Source organism: Lycium ferocissimum, chromosome 1 (genome assembly GCF_029784015.1).
Source record: "Lycium ferocissimum isolate CSIRO_LF1 chromosome 1, AGI_CSIRO_Lferr_CH_V1, whole genome shotgun sequence".
Lineage (NCBI taxonomy): Eukaryota > Viridiplantae > Streptophyta > Magnoliopsida > Solanales > Solanaceae > Lycium > Lycium ferocissimum.
The window spans coordinates 67,849,735-67,869,996 of NC_081342.1; the positions used below are offsets into that span (position 1 = coordinate 67,849,735).

General features: G+C 37.9%; 1 protein-coding gene and 1 pseudogene across 1 annotated transcript; both read left to right on the top strand.

The window, feature by feature from the left end:
- The first annotated feature begins 2,696 nt into the window (after positions 1-2,696).
- On the top strand, positions 2,697-3,372 carry LOC132066940 (serine/threonine-protein phosphatase 7 long form homolog). The gene is made up of 2 exons (XM_059460128.1): positions 2,697-3,262; positions 3,351-3,372. The coding sequence occupies exons 1-2, from the start codon at positions 2,697-2,699 to the stop codon at positions 3,370-3,372; spliced, it is 588 nt and encodes a 195-aa protein (XP_059316111.1).
- Positions 3,373-13,190: 9,818 nt separating this feature from the next.
- On the top strand, positions 13,191-17,361 carry LOC132066950 (F-box/LRR-repeat protein At3g03360-like; annotated as a pseudogene).
- Positions 17,362-20,262: the final 2,901 nt, after the last annotated feature.

Consider the following 20,262-nt stretch of genomic DNA (forward strand, 5'->3'; position numbering starts at 1 on the left):
AGGACATCTCCATGGAGCCGGGGCCCTTCGACAACAGAGGGGTACTTTATCTACAGCATGAGCATAGGTCCCAATATGTATGGGATGCGCAGGTATCCTCTAGTTGAGTGGTCCGTACCCGTTTGGGGGAGTCAGCATTGTTACACCTCGGAAATTTCATGTCGTTGCGTCGTGAATAGACTAACGTAAGCTTAACGCGAACATGAAGCCCTCGCGATTATAAAAGGGTATTTGGCAACCTGAGGGGATGTACGACAAGATTTTTAAGTTATGTGACTTGGTGGAGCTAGGTTCGGCAAAGGAAGCGAAGTATAAGTTGTGTTTGGGGAAGATTTCACAGTTATCGAGCTAATGGATATTTAGTAAGGCTTTGAGGATGAGTTATAAGGCTCGTTAGATCGTTAAGAGAATGTTAAACAAGCGCCAAGAAAGTTCCATAAGGATTTGAGATCAAACGGAACGACGAGGACAAATCCGAGAAAATGGTGGATCGTACGGTCATATATACGGACCGTATAATTTATGCGGCCCGTATATCTGACTGTAGAACCCTTCCAGAGAGGGGTGACAATCTGGAGGAAACATACGGTCCATTATACGGACCGTATAAATTATACGGTCCGTATAGTAGACTGTATATTTCCGGTCGGGTCCGAATTCTATCTTTATATATGCAGGGTTTCCTTTTCTTTTTCTCATTTTCCACTTCTCCAACCTTCCTAAAACCTCTAGAATCTTCTCCATATCACACTAACACATATCCAAGAAGGGAAATCAAAGATCAAAAATCAAAAGTTGGTAGAATCAAAGGTGTGGATGTTTTCTAGGGTTGATAGAAGTTGAGAATCTCTTGGATATTGAGGTTGAGTTTTCTCAAGAGGGGTATTTTCATTCAAAAGACCATCTCTACATGATCCAAGGTGAGTTTTACAATTGTTTTATGTTATTGATGGTGTTGAATAGTTGAAGAACTTGAATTAGAAACAAATATGGAATATGAACTCAAATATGCAAATAATGGTATGATGAGTTGAAAAATAGTTTGAGCTATGGCTCATGGTGTAATATGAGTACAATCTTGTTACGAGTGATGCTAATGATATTGAGGAAGTATTAGGTGAATAATGAACATGATGTTGTATTATTGTTATGGTTATGGAGGATCTAGGAAGTGAATTTGGAAGTTAAATGACACCTAATCCGAAGGGATTTACATATTGTGATATTATGGGTGTTGTTATGATGTTAGGAGCTGTTTTATTATATGAGGAAAAGTGTTGAAACAAAGGAAATGCTGTCCAATTTTCGTTAGCCTTAGCCACCTTAGTTTAAGCTTAAGTATATTTTCGATAACCTAATTTTCGTACGAATCCTCTTGTATGTAGAATTGTGAGCCCGGAAGGAGAGCGCTTAGTCAATATCGTTAAGGAGATATAAAGGTATGTAAGGCTCGTCCCCTTCTTTCAAGGCATGATTCCTGTACTATAATCTTTTCCCTATATTTCCATGACCCTCTTACATCCCTAAACATGAAAGTTAAAGATCTTCAAGAGCTTCTTATGAGATATGTTTTATGACAATGATGTTGATAATGATGTGTTCATAAAGCTGATATTTCTCTGTTTATGATTTCATTGATGCTATTCTTTGTTGCTGTCTCACCTCATGATATTAGTTTCTCCAAGGTGAGACATAGCGATGATGATGATGCCATAACGTAATCGGAGGTTCACGACCTTATGTTACTCCGATTGAGTCATAGCTTTATTTGGGCTCTCATGCATGTTGCCTGTATTATATATATGTATGATATATATGTACATGGGGACATGGGGAAAGGTGAGGCGTTATAGACGCATGGCCACCTGATCAGTTGGTATATTATGATATCGTCCCGGACGCGGGATGCCCAGACGCGGGATATATGGGTATATGGATCGGGCCGTTCGTTTCGCGACAATATGACTATAATACATGGATAAATGGATCGGGCTGCACGTTCCGCAACAATATATGATATGATATGATATTATTTATTACATAGGCTTGCATGCATGACTCCGCCTTAAAAGGCAAGCAGTCACAGGTTATTTCTTTATCTTTTATTCTCTTGTTTCCTTATTATGTTATAATGCATGCCTTACATACTCAGTACATTGTTCGTACTGACGCCCTTTTCCTTTGGACATTGTGCTCATGCCTACAGGTAGACAGGGAGACGACCCAGCTTCCTAGGAGCCAGATCAGCTTGCACAGGAGCACTTCCATATTCCGGAGGTGCGGTTTCTGATATATTCTTTTGTGTACATACTTGGATATGGCAGGGTCCTGTCCCATCTTCATGACTTCAGTATTTCAGTTAGAGGCTCGTAGATACTTATGTGTGGGTAGTAGGTGTTATGTGACCCTCATTGTATATTTTGTATATCATTCTTTTGCTGTCGTGAGGGCTTATGTGCACATATACATATATTTTACAGAATAGTTCATGACCAGTTCATAGTAGACATTGTCTTGGAGATTATATGTGTACAGGTTAGGACGATAGTAGCATGATGAGTGGTGCGCGGTAGATAGCTCCGGGTACCCGTCATGGCCCTCTAGTCGGGTCGTGACAAGCATGGGATATTCTAGAGGCTATTCCCCCACATTCTCGTGTCATAGAGATACTACGTCGGGGCAGTATCTACCGGTGCATGGAGGTTGATCGGCTTGTGCACGATAAGGCTCTAGTGACAGCTATGATTAAGTGCTGGCGACCGGAAACCCATACATTTCATCTCCGCACTGGCGAGGCTACCATCACCCTGCAGGATGTCGAGGTGATTTATGGTCTACATATTGATGGACAGGCATTGTATAGAGTGGAGCCTCCGCAGCTGTCGTATCCCCAGGAGTTGACTAGGCTCACTGGTTTCGTGCCTCATCAGAGGGATATGCGTGGACGGAGTTGGTTGTTGCGGTCCTCTCTCCATGCTCATTTACGCCTCGTACATTTGCAGCATCCGATTGGCGAGGCGACGCCTCAGGTTGATGTTGACCGACGTGCTCGCTTATATCTTCTCATCATATTTGGGGGCATCATGTTCCCGAACACGTCGGGTGCGGATATGAGCATGAGGTGTACGCTTTTTTATCGAGGATCTGACCACCGGGATGTTACGGTTAGGCGCCCACCGTCTGCGGCTTACATGTACGAGGATTTGATCGAGCCTCTATGGGCGAGAGGCTTGAGGTCGCTGCATTTAGCCCTCTTCTTCAGGTAATATATGTAAGTGTGTGTAATAAAACACTAAATATATTTTTTCGAAACGATGATTGATAAATAATTTTTTTGATGACTATGACAGATATGGGTGTGGACTAGGTTGAGACATTTTCAGCCCATAGCTGCTCACCCTCCCGATGACTATGTTGCTGAGGATATGTCATACGCGCGGAGATGGTCGCGAGGCCGTACCAGAGGTGTGTAGACGCACCATGTCATTCTCCCATTTAGGGATCAGTTAGACCGCATGACGGCACCCGAGGTGAGTTTTTTTTTATTTAACATTAGTTTGTTATTTTTGTTAGTCTTTTATTGTTAACTAGTTAAATTCTTTTTATAGGCTTTCATATGGACGCCGTATAATCAAATTTTGGGTCAGCTGCTGGCGTTTTGTAGGGCTAGTGAGCACATGTAGATGGCACGGTGTCCATTGATCCATATAGACACCGTTGAGCATCACACGCCCGACCGCGTGTTACGGCAGTTTGGGCATGTACAGAGCATACCCGCGGCTACACGTTGGGAGCAAACCCACTATACCAAGGACGAGCGTTCGATCGACAATGCGATATGGTGGGTGCGTATGCACCAGGAAGTCGATGCACGGAACGCGAGAATAACGACTATAGCGGCTGTCGGGCATGACACTCCGGTCCATGAGTACATGACGTGGTACATGCATATCCCTCGCTCCTTGATTGCCAACCCCTCGATGCCTCATCCTGAGGGCCAAGGATATGCATCACTCTCAGGAGCGTATGAGGCGCTGGTAAGTTTATTAGTCTTAAACTTAAACCATCATCTTATTATGTATTACTTTACAAATTTATTCAATTCTTAAAATTTGCAGATATATGCAGCTGCGGATGACTCTGATAATAAGCCATGATAGCATTCCCCGTACGGAGTCCACTGACCCCGGGATAGCAGCATATGCAGCACGGATAGTTCAGCGTACCAACATTGGTATGATACGGGCATAGGAGTGGCATCGTGTCGATGAGAATGTTCCAGTGCCTGCTCCAGAGGGTGTTCCAGAGGGTGGTAGGGCTGATAGAGGTGGTCGGGCTGGCAGAAGTGGTCGGGCTGGTAGAGGTCTAGTAGATAAGCTTGACGATATAGCCCGTCAGGCTTCGTCGGCTATAGATATGCCGCCGACTTGTTCTTCCAGGCCGTCAACTTCACAGAGACCTGGATATACACCAGAGATGTTCGCACATTATGATCCTTGGTCATCACTTCCACAGGTGCCAGTTAGTGATCTATATATGGGAGACGGAGATGAGGACATAAACTTGGATATTATTTTCGATGACTACTTTCTTCGTCCTACAGCCAGGCCTACGGCACCATCTACATCTCCGGCTCCGCGAGCCACTCAGGAGCCCTCTCACATGCCATCTCAGGAGCTCGTCGACACACAGGTTTATTTTTTTACAATCAAATAATGTATTAATTAATTATTTTATTAATCTAAACTAAATCATTTACATGTATTATAGGGTCATTCTTCTGCGCCTGTAGACCCGTCTCCTCTTGTTCAGATTAACCATCTCCACCTCCAGCTATAGCTCCGGGTATTGCTCAGGAGACCGTTGAGGAGTCAGCTAAGGAGCCCTCTGACCAGCCATCTCAGGAGGCCCTCGACACACAAGTTTGTTTTTTACAAAGAAATAATTTATTACATAATTGTTTATATGTTATTTCATGTTTGGTTTTTGAAACATTAAATTATTTATATGTTATTTCAGGTTCATTCTTCTGTTCCTGTGGTCCAGTCTCCTTCGATTGAGTCATCTCCTGAGGCATCTAATGAGGCTACTCAGGTGGAAACCGCCGCCGTCTCCCACAGGAAGCATATTTTCACCCAGGGCCTGAAGAAGGGAAGAAAGGATGATCATGGCATAAATCATCACATCGTCATTAGGAGGAGGAGAGAGGATCCAGATGATAGTGAGGGTGGTGGGGTTAGGAGGATCCTTAGGCCTTAGGAGATTTTGTATTTGTAAGGGATAAGGCACTGTTACCCCCCCCCAACTTGTACCAAATTTGCTAGGACACACCTTTCCTTTCAAGGGGTCTATTACCCCACCTAAACTATATTTTCCCGTAATTATTTGCACCTTTTGTCCGACTCCGGACTAGTGCGTGATATCAAATATGTGAAGCGCGTAGGAGGTAAAAAACATAATTTGTCACGAATGGGAAAGCGCCACGTATCATTCCCAAAGCTTATTATGTGAAGACCCATCGTCTAAAGCACTACTTTTCATTAATAAAAGCTCAACCGATTATACACCCAATTTAAGAATCAAATTATTTTTGATCCTAAATTCTCATCTTTTTAGACGAGGTAAGTAAATTATTGTGTAAATTCGTTATCCTTTCTCCATCTCATGTTGAATTTCTAGTTTAGGGTTTTAATTTTCTTCCCCAATTTCGTGTATGAAATTTTTAGGGTTAGAAATGGCGAACAACTTGTTGAATAAGGCGGGACGAAGAAGATCCTATGCTCAATTCTGTAGTGCGATGCAAACATGGCATTTTGCTGAAAATGCAGACTTCTTGGTCTGATCGCAATCCCGGAAGGAGATTTTGGTCTTGTCCTCACTATGAGGTTTGTGCTCATATTCTAATTTGGTTGATTAATTTTAGTGTTAAGTGTTAATTTCAAGTGTTTGTATTCTTCAAATTTCAGCCAATGAAGTGCAATTTTTTTCGGATGGAGAGACACGGAGAAAGTTGATCAAAGATCAAGGTTTATTATTCCAAGATTGGTGAACAAAATCAAAGAGTTAGAAGAAAATTACGAGCATGTTCGGTGCATTTGCATGAGCTTGAAAGTCTTAAGATGAAATATGATAATGTCGACATGAATTCACTTGAACCTAAGGAGAAAATTCAGTTGGATGAGGTTGAAAGTCTTACCCTTCAATATGATAATCTCAACATTAGTGAGTTGATTGAGCTTCAAGAGTCAAATGACGGAGGTGAGTTGATTGAGCTTCAAGATTCAAATGAAGGAGGTGAGTTGATTGAGCTTCAAGATTCAAAAGAGGAGGAGGATGGATTGAATGAGTTTGAAGATACAAAAGAGGGAGAAGGATGATTTGAATGAGCTTGAAGATTCAAAAGAGAATAATTTGAAAGAAGGATATGACGGAAAAAAGAAAAGCGACGGTGTTGGTTTAATAGAAACTTACTTTGGTGTTTGATGGTTTGTTTATTTGTTTTGTATCTTAGTAGTTTATTCGAAATGGGCAACTTGAAGAAAAATCAAATGAAGTTGCCATAGTAGCTAGTGGTGCGTTAATAGTACCTTATTTTGTTTGTTGTAATTAGAAATTTTTATATCGGTCGGTTCGGTTCGGGTTTCAAAATTATCGGTTTAACTTATTGGTTATCGGTTTGTAGATATGTTAAACCGTTAAAGAACCGTTAAAATATCGGTTAATGGGTTATCGGTTAATCGGTTGTTGTATGTTATCGGTTCGGTTATCGGTTTACCTAACCGTTAAGATTTCACACAACAAAAAAATGGCTTGACCACTTTGTACAAGCAAAATCATGCACGGGGAACCACTTCTTGTACCAAGATCCAAGAATAATCTTAAGTTTCATTTACTACTACAAGAAATTTAATGATTTGTTATGGCTCTATCATACTCAAAACAATGCTGCATCGTGATTTTGTGGGCCTTTGGGCGGCGAGCCGACAAAGGCAAAACCATCAACCTTTTCGAATTACCTAGCAATGATAACGAGATGATAATGCACACCGTTTTAATTGTTTCGAAACTACTTTTTCCAATGATTTAGCACATAACACTCATGACTTTGTATAATTTCCCAACGACCAATCGAATAGTATACTAATCTATACTCCTCGAATTAAAAAAAGTAAACGATCTAATGAATAGTGTAGATCCAAGATCCACGAGTGTACAAGCAAATGCACTTTCGAGTTCTCTTCAATCGCAAGAATAAACTAGCTTATGACATTCTAAAAGGAAACAAGTAGTAAATTTCTCCTTCCATTTAATCTCATAAAAATGCGGCACCACAACACCAAAAATTCGGCAATGCACGAGGGGCACCGCGCGGTGCCCTTCACTGGGGTGGTCTTTAAATTTTGCCCCTCATATTTGAAATCTTTAAAATTTGCCCTTCGGCTAACACCCATAGGTTCCAGGTTCGAACCCACGCGCAGTCAAAATTTTAAAAAAAAATCGCAAGGCAAGTTTAAATTTCGCTATGCTTAACCGTGATATTTTTGTTAAGGAATTATCAAAGTTATGCGGACCCGGCATACTTATGCCTTGTGGGCGGACTTGGCATAAGTATGCGGTCCGGCATAACTTTGATAATTCCTTCACAAAGTTATGCCGGTCCGCATAAAAGTTTGCCCATTAAAAATATGCCCCCACCGGCATAACTTTGATCATAACTTTGTGAGGAACACAATCTTTCTCGTTTTGCTTGGTTAGTCACCATGTATCTTTCCCCGTATCCGTTGAATGTTATAATCTTTCATACCATCGCTCCTACCGGGTCTTCTCATCAAGAGTAGAACATATTGCCCGTGATCCCGTAGGTAATACGGTTTGATGTTTTTCAATGAGAAGTCAATGCAACATCTCCTTTGATGGAATTTATGGGATTGATTCACCTTCGGTATCTTTGTTATAGAAAGGTTCATGCTGCTTTTAACGACATTGAGATGGACAACCTCTTGATGTGTAGCCGAAAGCGTGACTTTGGACCAACTTGAAAACCCTTTATAATTACCAAAGTTATGCCGGACCGGCATACTTTTGTTAAGAATTACAAATTTTATGCGGACCGGCATACTTTATGCCTTATGAAATGGGACTTGGCATAAGTATGCGGGTCCGCATAACTTTGATAATTCCTTCACAAAGTTATGCGGGTCCCAGATAAAGTTTGCCCTTTAAAAGTATGCCCCCATCGGCATAAACTTGTTAAGGATTTACTAAACTTATGCCGATGGGGGCATACTTATGCCTTATGGGCAAACTTTGCCTTGAAGGTCAGCTTTAACTTTGTGCTGTAAAAGTTTTTTGGATGGAATAAAATAGACTTTCAACCAAAAAAAAAAAGTTTGCCTTATAAGGCAAAGTTTAAATTTTGTATGCCCCCTCCAGCAGACTTTTAGTTATGTTTAACTAAAAGTCTGCCGGAGGGGGCAGACTTTTAGTGTAAGTGACTTAATATATATGAAAGGGTAGAAGTGTAATTAATTAAATTCTTATCGGGTTATCGGGTAACCCGTTAAAAAACCATTCTCAAATGCCATGACAACCCTAACGAGTTTTTCATTTTAAAGTGCACCAGAATTTGTCACTCAAATGTGCCAGAATTCAGCATCAAAACCATTCTCAAATGCCATAACAACCTAACAGTTTTTTGAGTGACAAAATGCACCAGAATTTGTCACTCAAATGCACCAGAATTCGGCTTCAAAAGCATTCTCATATGCCATAAAAAAATAACAATTTTTTGAATGACAAAATGCACCAGATTTTGTCACTTTGAAATGCACATATATAAACAAAACAATTCTTAAACATTGGGTGTAAATAGCGAATTCGGTACCATTTCCAACATAACAAAAAACAAATGGTACATCTGAATACCAACATGAACAAAGCAGTTACTTCAAAGTCTTAAGTCTTAATGTAGCTTCAAACAAACAAATTACAACACTTCCAGCTGGCACTTAACATTAGATCTTCCATCGGTCTCTTGGCAGTGAAGGATTGGTGCTTTGCCTTGCTTTAGCCCTTACTTGATCTCTAATCTCTTGAAGCCTTCTTGTTGTGAGTGCTTTAGCTCCCTTCCACTTCAGAGTACTTGTTGGTTTGAAACCAATATCACCAATTACATCAGCTGATCTTACTATTTTTTTTGGTCCGATGAAGATACTATTCTTTGACTTGGCAGTCCAGGCTATTTAAAAAAAAAAAAAAACATAAGTTATTGTTATTAAGAGAACAGTACAATATAGTAATGTATGAATACTTACATTAAAAGTTGTGAAGCCATTCTCAGCTTGAAACACACCTACTCCCATCACTCTTGGCCTTTTATATGGTGTTGTTCTTGCCACACCTTTTCCTTTTCCTCTAGTTGCAGCAGTTGAACTAGGTGCAGTAGTTGAACTAGGTGCAGTAGTTGAACTAGGTGCAGCTGTACTTCCGGAGCAGTTAAACCAACTTTCAAGTGGATGATTAACATCCTCTCCCACATTTCTTCCCACACTTTTTCTTTTTCCTCTAGTTGCAGCAGTTGAACTCGTACGGCCCCGGTTGAACTAGGTGCGAACGTTGAACCAAATGCTGTGTTGAACCAGGTGTAGTAGTACTTCCAGAAGTTGAACCAACTTTCAAGTAGGTGATTAACTTTTTTCTCCTCCCACATTTCTCCCCACACCCCTTCCACTTCCTCTACCACCTCTAGTACCTACGGTTCTTTTTGTACTTTCGGTAGCCTTGAAGAAGTTTCATGTGCCACATTTGGTGTTGTGTTAGTTGCGGATGGAACTTCAAAGAAGAATTGTACTTTTCCTAGTACCTCTCGTTCTTTTTGTACTTTCGGCGGACTCTTGATGAAGTTTCATGTGCCACATTTGGAACTTCAAGCAGAATTGCATTTTTCTTAGGTCGCCTCTCCCTCTCTCTTTCTGCAAGGGCTCAACTTCAACACTTGTTGTTTTCTAACATACAAACACACATATATTAGAAGACACAACCAATATTAGAAGACACAAAATAAAATAGTACATTACCTTTGGTCTGCCCATCCTTGTTGTTGAACTTGATGGAATTGATGAACCAGGATGATCATGTGCATCAGTTGAACTTGATGGAACCGATGAACCAACATTTTTCAAAGTACATCCTCTTCACGTGACCCTTAACATGGCAGACCACATGTCATAGTCATACCGAGCTTTAGGTAATTTCCCACACTTCTTTGTTTCATTTTGCTCTTTCCTTCTATTCTTTTTGGGCCTGCCTGGCATTGGTTTCACCACTGGTGGTGCAACAGTAGGATGTCTATTATCAGGCCAAAAAGGCATATTATTTACAGGCTGAATGAAGTGAATCAAGTGGAAATTCTAACATTTTACCAGCAATTCAAGAAAAATACTACTTTATTCGATTCATCAAAATCGCAAACATAAAAACCCCTAAAACCCTAGACTAACACAAACCCAATTAAATGTAGTAAAGTACTAACCTTTGGTCGAAATGTAAGCTTAACCTTCCAACTGACCGTGAATCAACAAGTTGTACCACCAAAGAGATCAAAAAACAAAAAAAAACCCTAGACTATACTTTTTTGAACTGAAAGGAGGTAGAACGTTTGATTGAAGAACTTAATAGTCTACACTACATACTTCTTTTCACTCTATTAATGATGAACTGCAGGAGAATTAAGAGGAATTAAGGATTTAGGGAAATTTTGTTGAAGAATCGAAGAGGTTGGCTGATTTTTGGGTTATGCTCTTTTGGTCAAACGAGCAATGTATTAAAATTAAAAGGAAAAATGAATTGTCTTGGGGCCCACGGCCCGCGTGTGTAACACGATTGTAATATAAACGGGACACTAGTCCGAGTCGGCACAAAAGGTACAAATAATTACGGGAAAATATAGTTTAGGGGGGTAATAGGACCCCTTGAAAGGAAAGGTGTGTCCTAGCAAATTTGGTACAAGTTGGGGGGGGGGGGGGGTAACAGTGCCTTATCCCTATTTGTAAATAAAATGTACAATTTTATGTTAATATTATATATATTTTTGGGTATTATTTTTTTAATGATAATTAGTTATTTTAGAATTTATTGTTGATTAATAATAACTCGTCCGACGTCCTATATTAATTAGAACCCTATAACGACGATCTAAATGTATATGTATAACAAGTTTTCAAACTTACTTCGAAGCACTTTATAACCCCTAAAACGACGATCTAAATGTATATGTATACTTGATGTAATGAGTCGATATTATTGTACACTAAAAAAAAAAAAAAAATTAAGTTCTATATAAAATATTTATATTCCGGTGTTTTGAAACGTGACTAATTTTCGGTCAAAGTATGAAAAAAAAGCTTAATTTTGAGTTTGATTTCCAAAGAATAAAGAATGGGGTGCGCGGGGGTGGGGGGGGGGAGGGGGAGGTTCACTCACAGATTCTGTGCGTGAAGCCTACTTTGGCTCTTTTTTTTTTTTTTTAACGGGTTAGTTTGGTTCCAAAAAAAAATTTTTGGGTTAGAAAAGTTCCGGACTCTGCTCTTTGTGTACAATCTAAAGAGTAAAGGGTGCACACCGAGATCGATGCAAAACCTTTTTGTGTATTTTAATTTTTTTTTATTTTCTACACCACCCACCCCGCACTCCCACTGCCCTCTAAAAAAAAAAGAAATTCACTTATTTTTCAAGAACACATTTTCCTCCATACCGAACACACCCTTAGTACTCCCTTCCAATCAAAGTAAATTTGGAAAAAAAAATAATTAATTCTCTTGATTATGTAAGTGAACACTTATTTTGAACCAAAATAAAAAGGCTAAGTGGACACTTATTATGAACCAGGGGGAGTATTATATAAGGAAAAGAGTGAAAAATGTTCTTTAAGTGCGCAAAATTTCTAATATTTGTCATTAATGCAAAGTTATGCCTCATGGGGCAGACTTTGCCTTAAGACATAACTAAAAGTCTGTCGGAGGAGGCAGACTTTGCCTTAAGGCATAACTAAATGTCTGCCCTATCCGGCGGACTTTTAGTTATGACTTAAGGCAAAGTCTGCCCCATAAGGTATAACTTTGCATTAAGGCTAACCTATGACTTATAAGGCAGACTTTTGCCCGAATAGGCATACTTTTGCTACCAAACTCTGTCTTGCGAAATCCAAACTCTACCTTACAAATTTTTTAAAAATTTTTGACTGAGTAGAGGTTCAAACCCAGAATCCATGGGTTTTAAGCGAAGGGAAAAAATTAAGGAACACCAATTTGAGGGCCAAAAATTAAAGACCACCCAGCGAAGGGAAATCCTGCAAATTGTCCAATATTTAAACCAACGACAACATGCTTAAGGCCAACCTAGGAGGTGTGTTCTAATACAAAAAGAGTGATAGTTTAGATAAGTAAAAGCGAATAATGAATAATTGAGGTATGAATCTCGCAAAAAAGTGATAGTTTAGATGTGTTTTTGACCATCTAATTCAATTATGAGTTCTAAATATGTATTGTAAGATAAGGAAATATATACTCCGTTATTCCGTAAAAATAGGCTAAATTTTTAACCATAATATAATGTTAATAGCTCGCTAAAAGAAAGAAACTAAAATTTTCAAATAGTTTATATTTATTGGGTAATAAAATATTACTCCCTCCGTTCTATAGGACGATGTTTGATTGGGCACGAAATTTAAGAAATAAAGAAATATTTTTAAAATTTGTGGTCTAAAACAAACCATATAAATTTGTGTTGTTAGAAATGATTTCGTTAAGGATTAAAAAGAAAAATTAAAATTGAATTATAACTAAATATAAAAAGTATATTCTTTGAATGATTAAAAAGGAAAGAGTGTTATATAAATTAGTTAAATCTTAATATACTTGTTTTCCCCAAATTGGTGAGGCTAACAACAAATTACAGCCCAATTAGCCGACTGCATTAACTGGTCAAAATAACCCATTAATACCACAAATCCTTCTCCAAAAATACAAAAATACCCTTTTGCTCTTTCAACTGAAGCAGTTGTAGTGCATGGAGAGCTAAATCATGAAGGGAGGAGACCGACTCAGTGATTTGCCAGAGTTGATTCTAATTCACATACTCTCTACGTTATGAGAAGCTAAAGAAGTAGTGAGAACCAGCTTATTATCTACGCGATGGCGGTCTCTTTGGATGTCCGTTCCAGTATCACTTTTTTTCCAGTTCTCCTACAGTAACAACGAAACGGCCGCTCTTGATTTCATGGTTTCTACAAATAGAGAGCTTCATTATTGGAGGTTTTGCGACAAAATCCGAAGATTCAGTGTCTGTCTTTTTAAATACAGGAAGGAGTATGTTAAAGATGTTGATCTATGGGTCTATTTTGCAACTAAAGTTACTAATGTTGAAGGTTTTAAACTTGAATTTTACCGTGGAAGTGACTATTATGAGTTTCCTCAGTTTGCATATAAGAATACGTCATTGAAGAATTTGGTTTTATGGCACTGTCAACTGAAACCTTGTGGTAGTATTAATTGGACTAGTCTCGTTTCTCTTAAAATTGGGGGCGTGAAATTGGCAGATGGTGCCATCGAAAAGGTGTTATCTGGTTGCCCTAACTTGAAATTAAATATCTTTTCGGGCATTCAACGTTTGGAAATCAGCAATGCGAAGTTGAGAAAATTGATAATAGAAGGTTCCTACAATAAGAATCATGACCTTTGGCTCGAAATATTAGCCCCGTTTATTCAGTATTTGAAGCTTTGGGGACCGTGCTGTGAGATACGCATGCAACAGAGAAATGTGCATTCACTTGTCACTGCAGTCCTTGATTTATATTTTGATTTTCAGGATGGGGAATACAACTTGGATGAGGTGTGTCGCTATATGAAGGAACTTCTTCAGAGTGTTGTCCATGTCAAGAACCTTGAATTGAGTCCATGGTGCATCGAGGTTTATTCATACTCTTCGCTATCCTAAATTCAGTTTTTTTTTTTTTTTTTTTTTGGACTTTTTATTTGTTATTGAATCATCAGTTTAGTAACATCAATAATTCCGCAGCTTAGGATAATCTGATAACAAAGTTGGTAAGTACTAAAGAATTACTCAGGGCCAATATAGTTGATAGATTGAAACAAGACCTTTTGAATAAAATTTATGAACTGTGAGGATAAAGAATTTGCAATGGACAAAACAACACATAGAACTGGGATTGATTTACATTGATCATACTCTTTAAGTCGTGTGAATGGGTTTTCCGAAGTTCTTAAATCTTTGGGCAGGAGCCCTCTGTTATTGTACTGCATTTTGCATCCTCTGGATGTTGTTGAATGTTCTATTGTTTCCTGATTGAAAGAAAACTCCATCTTTGGATTATCAAACCAACCTTGAACACTTTGATTTGGCAAAACACGGTCTTATAGTCCAGGCTATTCTTACGAATTATTTGCTATTTTCATGTCATTTGTAAGTATGTCGCATTTCCTTGTTTTGACATATTTTGGTTTATTTATTTGGTTTATAAGTGCCTGTCCATACTGGAATTGAAAGGGTAGCAACCTCCACCATCAAGCTGGAAATTCTTAAAACTTAATGCAGCCTTGGAACAGTTGGACTTCCCTGGAATTTGCAGCTTTATACAGAGTTCATCAGGTCTTGAGACATTGGTCATTGACTGGTCCCATCAGGATTCAAGAGTGAGTTTCCTTTATGCCTCCATTTCTGTTACTTCATGTTAAAAATATCAAACTATTAGTGGAAGAAGAAGATTATATATATCCACATATTTTCGATCTTAAGTGCTTGAGGAAAAAATGATTTCTTTTTTAAATTTAAACCAACTGGTATATTTCTCTGCCTTACCTCTTTAAAAAAAGGTATGAAATGAACTGGTTCAATCCTTAAGTAAAGAGATTATTGAGAAGGTTCAATCCGTGACAAAAGCATAGGAGATAAGCCTCTAATGTGTGAGTAAAATCTTGTTTCTGTATAGGAGGACGAATCCTATTTACAATGTGAAGCATAACTAGCCTAAGTGCTTGGCGAGCTTAACAACAATAGCTTCTATTTTGAGGAGACTTGCTCCCCTGTACAATGTTTCCCTAACAACAACAACAACATACCCAAAGTGAATCCGCGAGAAGTGTTTGGGGAGGTTTAGTGTACGCAGATCTTACCCCTGAAGAGACTTGTTTCCGGCATAAGGACAAGCAAATCAAAACAGTATGATAGAGTAGTAACAACCACAAAAAGGGTCAGTAACAACCACAAACCAATACAATAGTCAAAGAACAAGAAACAACTAATAGTAGCTGAAATCGAAGGGCATGAAACTACAAAAGTAATACTACGACTACTAGTATGGAAGGATAGCGGGATACAATGTTTCCCTAAGAAGTAAGAAAGAAAAAGTGAGTAGCATGCGAGCTCACGAAAAGATCTAGCAGGGAAGTTCATTATCGGAGGTGAGCTTTGGGCTTTCTTTCGAATTCTGAATGAAGGTAGCTCCCACTTGTCTACCCTTAAATATACTCTAGCTTCTCTTGATAGTGAATTAAAGTTTCAAGTGTTCATCTCTGCATTCAAATGAACAGTCATACCAGGCTTCTCTGTAAATGACTTTTTTACCTTGAATCAACTCTTTAGTCTCTTCAAAAATAGGTTCATAGTGTCAAGAAGGTTTTGCAACTCCCTTGCAAGCACTCACAATAAGTGAAGAGTCGCCTTCCACCCAAAATCTTTCTAATACCGTGTTCAAAACACTGTTTAAGCCCATAAGAAAGAACAAATGCTTCAGCAGTATTTTTTGTTCCATGGCCTAGTGTGACTGCATATGCCATAATAATATCACCAGAAGAGTTCCTCACTATGCCACCTGCTCCACATTATCCTTGTCTGCAACTGTCATCCATTGTTAATTTTACCCATCCTTGACCATGTTTGTACCATTTTAATATAGTGCTTGTCTACCGAGGTGAGTATTTCTAAATGTGTTTAGTAGTTGCTCCAGGGAATGTGTTCAAATTCTTGAAATTTTACTTGAATGCTTCTTTGCAAGGATTTCAGAATCTGCTTTTTAGTCTTGAAAGTCGATGGTTTCTATCTTTGCTAAATCTTCTGCAGCAATGTGTTTATTATTCAGGTTATATGTAAGACGTCTATGGGAACATTTTCATTCTCTCAATTTATTTTCCCTCATAAAGTTATTCAGCTTGAGTTGTTGACAGAAACTTCATGTTGTTCTATCAAAATGGATTCTATGAGTTTCATGTGGAATATATGGGTTGAAAGAAATAAAAGATGTTTCGGAGAGGTTGTGTCCATTTGTTGGTGTAGGGAGGGCAGCTGGGGAGGTGCACAACTTTTTGGCTTTCTTGATTCTATGAGCTTAAAGATATAATGGAGCAGTTGTAACATCTTTTTGTATCTTTGCAGTACATTCTTGATACTAGCCATAATAAAAAACTTTATCTTAGTTATAAAATAAATTGATTCTATCAGTAAGCCAATTTTCTAGTCAACTTTTGTGTAGTTGCGGGAAAACTATGTAAAACCAGGGATAATGCTCGCTTTGGAATAGATAAAAGGACCAGCTTAAATGAAGCTTTGAAACATTTGAAACAATAGTAATCGTGTTGCTCTTTTTTATATCTCCTTAATCCTTTTCTCATTGTGTTTTGAGTAAACTAGAGCAGCTACATTTATTTGTTATTCAATTGTTTTTGAAAAAATGAAGCTTTGCAACATATTTGTTGTTGTTTGCATGTACCACTTTGTAACATCTGCTAAGCACATGACATATTCCTTGAATCTAATCTAAAAATTAATCTCCTTTTAGTACATTTTATCCACAATTAAACCTGAGTTTCTACCTAAAGGAGAATAACTGGATAATACAACAGAATTTTCGTGCAGGACTGGCTGTTAAGTTACACAAATGAGGACGAACGGATCAGGAGGTTCGATACACATAATTTTGACTGCTCATTGCTACATCTGAAGACCATCAAGATCATTAACTTTGATGGACCGCTATATAGAAATAAGTCTGTGCTGGCATTTGTAAAACATCTGCTCAAGATTGCAACAGTGCTAGAAAAGTTCATCATTGCTGCCAAATTCGAAGGGAGTGATGTGCCTCAGGATTATATTAAAATGGCCTAAGAGTTCCAATGCTTTCCAAGATCCTCCGCACACGCTTCAGTTGTCTTTTCTTATTGATAATCTTTGACCCCTATCGTTTGTATTGATCGCAACATACATAACAACTGTTACTTCATGTTCAGATCTGGTTTGTAGCTGATAGACAAGGCTAGAATTGTACTTGTTAGTATCCAAGGAGTTGTTAGTTGTTCGTCATGTCCAAGGAACAATGTGTTTATACTCTAAACAACAAGTAAGAAAGCTTGCTCGAAATATTTTGTAATTTATATTCATAGTGCTGAATCCTAATCATGTTTCTATGTTATGAAAATTAAGGATGAAAATCATTTTGCGAGAATAGTATTTCAAGATTCGTTACGTGTCCAAGGACTTGTTTCTTTTGGCATATGTCATTTTTCGTTGGTGGAAAAAATATTTATGGACTTGGACAGTGAAAGACCTTAGAAGGAAGCAAAGTAGTGGAACCTAGTGCCATCATGTATGCTATAGGTATTGAAAGAAACAAGCTGCGTTTTGAAAGAAAAGCAGAAGCCACTCATGACTGAAAGATAAGTTTTTGAATTTTGTTGCTTTTTGGTGTAAACTGAAAAGTCTATTGCTGGGATATACTTTACATTAGGGAGTAGCCTGAGTTGCACATAGTTTTTGTACTCACCAGAATGGTCTTTTTGCTCGGTCAGTTATATTCATTGTCTGCAGTTTATTGTGTGCGCAATTCATCTTTTCTATCTCACAAGGTTAGTTGTTATGGTAAAAATTTCTTGAAAGCATTAATCCTAGTTTAGAATGTTGTTAATGCAACTTGAACTTTTTCACGGTGCAAGTGAACAATTTCTAGGAGAGTCCTTTATTTCAATGGTGATTGCTTGTCTTGTTATAGCAGAGACGCGCCCTTTCCATATTCATCCAACCTGTTACTAACACGTCGAGTTTAACTTATATATACTGATCCAAATTATGCATTTCCTCTTGATGGTTCATTTGCAACAAGTAGTGCAATCTTGTCCTATTTTGACAGCCTAACATGAACCTTTAGTAAAGGGAAATCAAGAAATATCAAAGAAAAAACATGAAAATTTACTTCATGTAGACATGGTCATTATCTTCAGTTCATGTACATGACCAAACAAGGTGCTTAAATATATCGTTGGTCAATAGACAAAATACCAAATACAATCCCCAAGTTAGAAACAGTGCTCATCACATAGGCTGAAGATGAGTAAAATAAAGGAGTATTAACAATAAGGTGGAGCTTGTCCAATTAACCAAAAATTATAAACACTCAAAATATCATCACATATACCAACAGAGCTCGGAATTTAATTGCATGTTTGGACGAGAGCAGTAATGTGATGGTTGATCCCTCTCGGATAGAGCACACACAGATGGAAGATTCATATAACCGGTTCCACCCAATGTGTGAGGTGTAGTTGAATGAAGAACAAAATAATCCTAAAACCAACCCAAAAAGCAGCGACACACTGACAGGCAAGGAGAAGCAGTCAATTTGGAATTTGGAATCTCAATATCAGAAATTACAATTTTAATCTGTCCTGATAGGAGCATATCCTTTGTCAAATCACCAGCAAACAACAAACAAATGCTTGAGAGAAAGAAAAGGGGGCATACATGCACATCCAGTGGCATAGGCAAGGATTTTTCATAAGCGATGCCGCATTTAAAGATGTACTAATACAAGATAACAAATTGCTGTGACAACAACATCATATTCAAAGGTAGCATCTTTTGTTACACTATACTTCAACCTATCGTACTCAACAAATCATTGTGGATTAAAACGCGTGACGCAATTGACCATCAAAAAAGACTTTTTTGAGAAAAATTGTGATTTTGAGGTTAAAAAGTACTTTTTTGAAAGAAAAATTGCAATTTGAAGGTTGAAAAGTACTTTTTTGAAGATATGTTGTTCTTATTGTATCATGGTTTGGATGATATTTTTGAATGTTAAATTTTCCAGTACGTATCAACTTTTAACTCTTTCACTTTATCCCATTTAGACTTATTCGTCCTTTTTTCCCAGTTGGATAAATTTTGAGATGTTAAATTCAGGTTTAGAAGTTTGGAAGATACTTTAAAAAAATAATATCTCTTCACTGAATTACAAATTAAAAAACGGAAAAGGGCCTAAAATTCCCTTGAACTATTAGATTTGGTGCAAAAATACCCACCATCCACAAACAAAAATTAGAATGAAGAAGAGAAAAACAAGGAAACTTAAGAGTGAAAATCGTAGGAAGTAGGAACTTCGTCCCAAAAATTACAGATTTAAGAGGAGAATGAATAATTTTACAAAATTATGTTTAAGCCTGCTTAAATAACCCTTAAGTTTAAATAGTATCTTTTACTTTTCATTCTCGGTTTCCCGTGAAATGGACGTCAATTAATTTGGTCCACGTAAAAGGCTTCAAAATGTTAAAAACAAACGCTGTAATCGGCCCCTGTGCTCATCTTTATATTATTATATTACACTAGGCTAAGCATGTGATTAATAAATTATAATAATCCGTTATTTTCACTTGATGTTTCAGATGTAAATGTTCATTTCATTCTTTCCTACCAACTGTGATCGCAGACCAGGTGCAACTCTCTAATTAATGTGCCTGTTTTTCTATTAAGTTATAGCCTTATGAGACTGGAGAAGCAAAAATAATTTTGTAAATCAATAGAAAAACATGAAGGATATTGAGAAAGGACACCGAGAAATTGAAAAAACACAGTGGATATATACTAATACATGTAATCTTGGTGTGCATATTAACATCTGCACATCCCATGCAATACATACTCACACGTAAAGTGGAGTTGCATATAGTGACTTCGAGCCTCCCAACAGTCACATTTAGAAGCCTTATCGTCAGATGATGAGAGTTTGAAAAATTATTTCCTTTAACCTTAAATTTTCTTTAGAAACAATAATGGTCATTATGATATTGATGACTTAGACTTATTTTTCGAATTAAAGTGTTAAGACAATAGTATAAGAAGAAGACAATACTCTAATCAATATACTCAATTGGGAACCACCTCTTTGCTGATCAAAGGTAGGATAAGTTCTGGGTATATCTT

Bases quoted from the DNA above. Each gene is read 5' to 3' on its own strand.
- LOC132066940 (XM_059460128.1), top strand. From the start codon at position 2,697: ATGGAGGTTGATCGGCTTGTGCACGATAAGGCTCTAGTGACAGCTATG. The intron at 3,263-3,350 runs GTAATATATGTA...TGACTATGACAG, and splicing joins CATTTAGCCCTCTTCTTCAG to ATATGGGTGTGGACTAGGTT.